We start from the raw sequence: 7,413 nt of genomic DNA on the forward strand, positions 1-7,413 counted from the left end.
GGGAGCTGCTCCCAGCAGGCAGCTAGGATGCTGCAAGCCCCGCTCAGAGCAACGTGGGCATACAGGGTTGGACCTGGAGGGGCTGCAGCGGGGCCAGGAACTCCTACCTGCTTTAGGTTTATCAGAGAACCTAATGCAGCAGGAGCACAGGCTCGTGCCTTGGCTCTTCCCAGTCACACTTGCAGCACCCCTTGGAAGGGTCTTGCTGGGCCCCACAGGGTCAGGCAGTAAGGAACTGCTTCAAGTCTTTGACACCCTTAGTTAACAAGGTTGCTATTCTGTTTGTGTTTGGCTGGCATGGGTGCCAATCTGCAGCATGCATGGTACAGGCAGCCTCTGTGTGTGGCACGCAGCAGATAAGGGTCAGGGAGCAGGCAGCACAGTGATGGATGGGGCCAGGAGCAGAAAACAGAGTAGCAGGTTGGGCAGGGAGCACAAGTCAGGGAGTAGAAAGCAGAGCAGCAAGGTGGGCAGAGGAGGGGAATCAGAGTGGCACTGAGGAAGGGTGTGAGGCTTAATTTGTGGCAGGCCTCCCAGACATTGGCCCACACTAATTCATAGAACTATGTAATATTCTGAGATTCTGTTTGCCTACATGTCGGGATTTGAGGGTTTTGATTATTCTGGCATTTTGTTATTGCTATTGGGTTTTTATTATTGTTTGTTTAAGGCTTTTCTCCTTTATTCAAGTTCTGGGATCCCAAGAATAATTAACCTGTTTTGTAACTGTTATTTGTTAAACAATAAATGCTGCAACAAAACCACTGGAAGCACCATGTTGCAACTTCTCAGTAATGGGTATTTCAAAAACTTCCTGAGCCGCATATGGAGAGGATGCTTTGCCTGTAGATCTCTCCCTTAAGGCAGCTGGGTCTATGTTAGCATTCCCCTCTATCTCCTTGATGGATGCTCATCAGTATTTGCTTGCAGAGAGGGCAGCTGGAGATGGGAGATAAGTAGCTCTATCCTGGGTAGGTTGAACAATGCTTCTCCTCCCAGTTCTGCACATGTTACTGAGGAAGGTAATTACTGATTTCTACATTCTCCTTCACCATAAGAAAGCCTCTGCTTAGGCAGGTCATGGACAGTCAGTAGGCAAGGGAGGCTATTGAAGCCATGTTACAAGGGAATAAGAAGAATACCAGTCTGCATCTAGGCCTCCCCTGCACTGGGCTATTAGGTTTGTGAGGGAAGAATCCAGAAGGAGCTCCTCCTTAAAAGCATCACTGTAGCAATTTACTTCCTGTTATACCTCAAGGGAAAAGGGAGATTTCCCTTCTGCTCTCTTGGGTTGGCCTAATTTGACTGCATTATGGGGTTTTTTTTTAGTCTTGTGCTTAGCTGAAAAGTCTGGTAAATTGTGAAGGCTGCTTATCAGAGCCTTATTCACTTTTTTTCGTGATCTAATTTCACTGTATTATTTTGCTTCTAATAGAGGAGAGCTGTTCCTTCCTCCATGGCACAGCCAGTATAGCAGTACATTGCATGGAAGATAAAGTTTTAGGCCTTTTCCCCCCAACTGCTTGTTCAGTCATCAAATGAAATTGAACACAGTAGCTCTCAAACAGCTGACTCGTATAACTAATTCGGTAAATGCACTGAATCTACATGCCACTTAAATCAGTATGCTGTGCGGATGTATGTATGAATATTTGGTGCCCTCTAGTGAACTGTTCCAGTGTTGCCAAAACAGCCGCAGTCTCATACAGCCTTACAGGTAAATGAGAGGCACAAACAGTCAGAACATTTGTACTTACATGTCTTTTATATATATAATGCTCATTTTTATTCAGAACTTTACATTTTTGCTACTGAGGGGTAGGTATAAAATCTATATTCTTCACTTTATTTATTATTCTACCACAGTTGTCTACAGCGTCTGTCACGACTGGGCCTGTGAACAATGGGCCAGATTTTTAAGGGCCTTTTGGGACCCATTTGGATTTTCAAAAGCATGTAGGGTCTTAGCTCCCATTTAATTAGGTATCTAATTGGTTTTGAACTCACCACCCCCCACTCCCCATCCCCATTGGCCTATATGAATCCTTAAATATCTTGAGAATGAGAATGAGTTAAGCCCTTCGGGCCAGAGTTTTGTTCAATAGACAGACTCCAGCTGATTTTAGTGAACTTCAGCTCATGCTCCAAGGGCCAGATTCTACCATTCTTACTTCTGAGTACTAACCAAATGCTTGTGCAGGAAGGAAGTCATCAATATGAATGAAAATAACTGAATCCAGCCAGAAATCATGTAGCGTTTTCAAGGCAAGCAAATAGGGTAGGCATCAAAGCCTACATTAACTCTGACTTAGGAGCAAAAAACTAAACGTTCAGAAGTATTAGCATTGCACAAAGTGAACTGTGGCTCATAAAAGCTTACGCATCTCTGATTCACTTAGTCTGTCAGGTGCACCTCTACCTTGCCTTCACTCAGACACCTGGAAATCTTACCCCTAAACTGTGCCAGAAAATATCACTAGGAAATGTCTTGTGAGTGAGCTGAGTATCTTTATGTGAAATATTGGTTAGGGATGCAAGCTTTGTTTCTTAATTGTTGGTTTATAACAGAGTGTCTCTTTCATTTTTTTAGATGTTACAACTGTGGTGGCCTTGATCATCATGCCAAGGAATGTAGTCTACCTCCACAGCCAAAAAAGTGCCATTACTGTCAGAGCATCATGCACATGGTGGCTAACTGCCCCCATAAAACTGTTTCACAACAGCCCACCAGTTCTCAGGGAAGATACGAAGCAGAACCACAGCCTTCCACTTCTGCTTTCCTGAGAGAAGGGGGTGGGGCGTACAGCTATTCATCTCCATCCTATTCTCAGGAGGGAAGGTCAGAAATCTCCGAGCGGTCTGGCAGGTCACCACAAGAAGCTTCCTTGAGTAAGTTGTCTGCATCGCCTGAAGAACAAAGCAGAAAGGGGCCTTCTGTTCAAAAAAGGAAAAAAACTTAAAGCGTCATAACCTTTCATTTTCTTTATCCTCTTGGGATGCCTACCTCATACAACTACAGGGGAAGTAATTTCATTATCGGTAACTGACCTGGAATTTTAACTACTGTTGAGGAACTGTGAATTTTTTTTTTAAAATAGACAAATCACTCCAAACAAGTTACATTTGAGCAGGGTGTCATATGTTTTACCTCCTGTGTGTGGGTGAATGGGTGTGCACGTGTGCAAGTGTCTGTATCATGTCTGTGTGTATGTACGTATACATATCAATATACACACATACATATATATATACACACACACATATATATGTGTGTATGTGTGTGTGTGTGTGTGTGTGTGTGTATGTGTGTATATATATATATGTATTCCATCAGAACACTCTCCATTTCCAAGGATTCATCATCCATTGTGAAGCAATAGTCAAGGTTCAGAATGTTTTTTGGATACTCTACTCATTCCTGGAAAGTTTTCTTAAAATGTACTTTAAAAAAAACAAAAAAAACAAATCAAAATAGCGACTGTTACTTACGTGTGAACCAAAGAAAACTTCATCTCTTAAAGCTGCCAATAATATGGTACTAAGGACATTAAGACATCCCACTTACCCTCTGTTTGGAGTATTTTTTGTTTCTAGAGTAGCAATGTTTCCCCTCCTCCCACACACACACATGCACACACATACCTGTCAAGGCCAGTGTCTTGACTAACTATGGCTCAGATTGCCAGTCTTGTATTGTTCAGGAGATTAAGGCTCCATGAAAGACAATGAATGTGTAGTTTCTGTGCTGGTGTCTCAAATGTTGTGTTAAATTAATACAATTGAATTGTGTGAGGGAGAATATGTAAGTGGTTATGAATGGACTATTTTGAGTGGTATGGGAATACCACCCAAGGTGACCCTTTGTATTTTGTGAGGGTAGGGGCAGCGGCAGCAGCAGCTCTTCTTAAGTCCTACTTTGTCCCTCTTACATCAAGAAAAATTTCCCCCTTGTTTACTACTGAAAGTCATGGAGAAAATGTCCTTGGGGGATGTTTATTTTTATTTTTATTTTTTTTTAAGAAAAAGAAATACAAAGCTAATGGAATATTGGGGTAAATATTTTATGGGGAATAATAGTTTAACGGGTGCTCACCATTGCCCAGTCTGCATCCCCTGTTGCTCATCTATCTGGAGTACACTATTCAGAGAACACTGCCTGGTGCAGAGAGGCTTTAGAGCAGGGACATGCAAACTTGGCCATGCTTACCAGAAGCCCTTGACTATTTTTCAGGCAATGGAGAAGCCTGGAGACCAGTGTGGCCCAATGCATATGCTGCAATCTACCCTTCTGCATTCAGGGTGAGAATATTTGCAGGCCTCATTGTAAAACTCACTAGGCTGCACTTTGATCTGTGGGCTGTACTTTTGGCAACCCCTAGGGTTAGCTTTTGGTAGGTTCCAAACTGATTTAAGTTGCATTTCCCTTTGCAATTTGTAGGTTACCAAATCATATATAAGAAATGTACTCCTAGAAATCCCATTGCAGATATAAGTTATTTGACAAAACCTGTGTAATTCCTAACATTGGCAATAAACATAAGCTGTTGAATTTTGAGTCTGGCAGGTTTAAGCTCAGATAATCAAAAAATGAGAAGGCAGTAGTGGGCCACGTTTGTACCTGTTGCATCTCCATTGGCTGCAGTGGAGTTACAGCAGATGTGCACCTAACTCATTACATTGCAAGACCTCCCCTGCCTTGCCATATGAGACTTTTACTGTTGCTGCTGCTGCTGCTTCAGTAGACGGACTAGGGTCAACTGCCTCAGTAAAGGGCGCAATTCCTATAGAATGACTTTGCTTGAATTCCATACCAGTGTTTGTGAGAATCTCGATGGTTTATACTGATGTTCTCAGTCTGCTATAATGCAAAGCTTACCTTCGACGATATTGAATGTGATGTATCTATAGAGAAGAACTTCCTTGCCTTATGTAAGGATTGTAAACTTATTTAAATTATGTAGACAAATCAAAGTGGCATTGCTTAACCTTCTAGCATGTGTAATAACCAGGTTAAACAGCAATGATGCAAAACTTAGGTCACTTTGAAAATTTAAACCAAAGTTCCTTATAGAAATAGGCAATTGTGGATTTGAAACTGGTCATTCCCTGTTTACATATAAAAGTTCAGAGCTGAGATCATTAGGAAATAAGTAATTCTGGCATGCAGACCTTATTGGTGTAGTTTTAAATCACTCCGGGCACGTCTATATGATATGCGTTAATCTTCATTAACTGAATTTAATGTGCATTATGGAGGCATGTCTACATGTGTACACCCTTAATGTGCATTAAAAATGGCAAAATTAGGCTAATCACACCTAAATTTGATACCTGCAAATGCAAGTATCAAATTTAAGCACAATTAGTTAAAATGCATTAATGTACATGTAGACACGACCTGGCACTAATTTTAGTTCCGGGTCTGCCCAGCCACTAAGGGCACATGGCAGGACTGCAGGGACTTGGCACTAACTTAGTGCACTAACTTCAGTGCCAAGTCCCTGCATGTGTAGACACCCACCAAAAATTGCTTAATGTGTATTAGCTTAATGTGCATTTAATTTAGTTGCATTTAAATGCACATGTAGATGCGCCCTCTGTGCACCAAAACCAGACTGAACTGCTAAGAGCACATACCAAACCTATCTTATTGTTGAGAGCTTAAGGTTTTATTTTTGTATATTAGAATGTTATCACTATTACATAACATACTCAGGACAAAAGAACTTTGCTCAGGGAATATACCATGTAACGTTGTTTTTTTCTTTACAGAATAGGCTACAGACCTGCTAACTCAGAACAAACCAAATAGACTTAGACCTTTATATCCCTATATAAGTATTATGAACTGATATTAGTAACTACCTCTGAGTTGACATAGACTTACATTTCTTGTGATCAGATATTGGCTTTTTGTACTGTGATTTCCTGTGAAAAATCATTGATAAAACAGTATACCTGTACTGGTTGCTTATGTGACCATTTGTGACTTTACATTCACAGGGTCTGATTTTCAGAGATACTGAGCAGCTGCAGCTGCCCATTGGCCTTCATTGGTGAGTTACTAGTGCTCAGTCCTTCTGAAAAAGGAAAAAAAAAGTCAAGCCCACTTTGTTTACATAGGTGACAATAAAACTATGATTCTGTTTACAGCAAAAGACTACCTCATACTTACTGCATAAAACACACATTTGTGCTGCTCTGGCCTTAAAGGTGGCTGTTGATCCTATGGTACATACCTTTTTATCTGTACTATATATGTAAATTGGTAATTCACCACTGCATCCTTTATGGCAAATACTTGTTGAAAACGAAGCATCCATTTGAAATTGCAAGAAGTCTCCAAACATTTCTTTAAAGTATTTTTTAAAGACTTTAAAGTCTTTTTCTTTTGTCTAAAGGCTTATGGGCGCTGTTCACAAAAAGACATACTACTGAAGCTAAATCTATAGCAGCATGAGCTGTGACATGTAACTAACTAGCACTGGATTGCAATAGAAAATATGATTCATTAAATGGGCTGCTCCAAGTAAGCAAAGGGTCCTATAAAGTTTCCTTTTACATCTGAGAGCCAGATGTCCCACCATTTTTTTCCTTCTGATGATGAAATGAAAAATATTCTTTATTGAAGAACCCAGATTTGGAGCAGACTTAATTTCCACACTCCCATCTCTTGTATGTGCCAGAACACATCCCAGTGGAACTAAACTACACTCTCTCTCTCTCTCTCAGAAGATACTGGATTTGATCTTACCTCAGAAGACGATGTGAGTTTTTGCCTTCCCACAGTAAATGTTAAAATCCAACGATGTGTGCATTTGCACACTAACAAGATGCATAATGAGAGAGTACATTCTGGGAGGGAGAAATTCAGGAGTTATTTTTTGTAGTAATTGTAGTTGAATTTGGTACTATAAATCTCTAAAATGTTCTGCTTTTTATCACATTTTGAAGACTGTCAAGCATTATATGTAACTTAATGCCTCTTTCACCCCCTTTCTTTTTTTCAGTTTTATTTTGCACCAGTGCTATCCCAGAGTTACTCTTTAGTTGTCCTTAGTTTTGTGAATAGAGCCCCATAAAAGTGTTTATAGATCGTGTAACATTCTTTGTAAGAAGAATTATAAAGGACATGGGAAATCTCATTGAGTCTTAAAATTAATTTAAATTAATTTATCTCTAAGAAATGTTTATCATAAAAATTATATATGTGTATTCCCCTGTGCTAGATATAAAAAAAATTGGGAAAGATATGTACATGGGCAGACGCACTGATTTTAATTTTCTAGAAGTCTTAATGAAATTTGATTATTTGTTTTAGAAACAAACAAAGCCTTGTTAAATGCATCTGCTCTTATTTTACTTATATATCAACAGCCTCTTTAAGATATGTTGGTTGTGTTACCTCTGTCA

The 7,413-nt window shown here is 40.1% G+C and overlaps 1 protein-coding gene across 4 annotated transcripts in view; it reads left to right on the forward strand.

Moving 5' to 3' along the window:
• LIN28B (lin-28 RNA binding posttranscriptional regulator B) overlaps nucleotides 1-6,578 on the forward strand; it is a 144,699-nt gene extending 138,121 nt beyond the window's left edge. For all 4 annotated transcript variants that reach the window (XM_090037252.1, XM_090037266.1, XM_090037270.1 and 1 more), the window contains one exon: nucleotides 2,591-6,578. In XM_090037252.1, the coding sequence (XP_089893378.1) occupies nucleotides 2,591-2,960 (370 nt within the window). In that variant the 3' untranslated portion in view covers nucleotides 2,961-6,578. The remainder of the gene's footprint in view (nucleotides 1-2,590) is intronic.
• The last annotated feature ends 835 nt before the right edge of the window (nucleotides 6,579-7,413 follow it).

The sequence above is a fragment of the Crocodylus siamensis genome, chromosome 1, assembly GCF_052110815.1.
Source record: "Crocodylus siamensis isolate JL-2025a chromosome 1, ASM5211081v1, whole genome shotgun sequence".
Lineage (NCBI taxonomy): Eukaryota > Metazoa > Chordata > Crocodylia > Crocodylidae > Crocodylus > Crocodylus siamensis.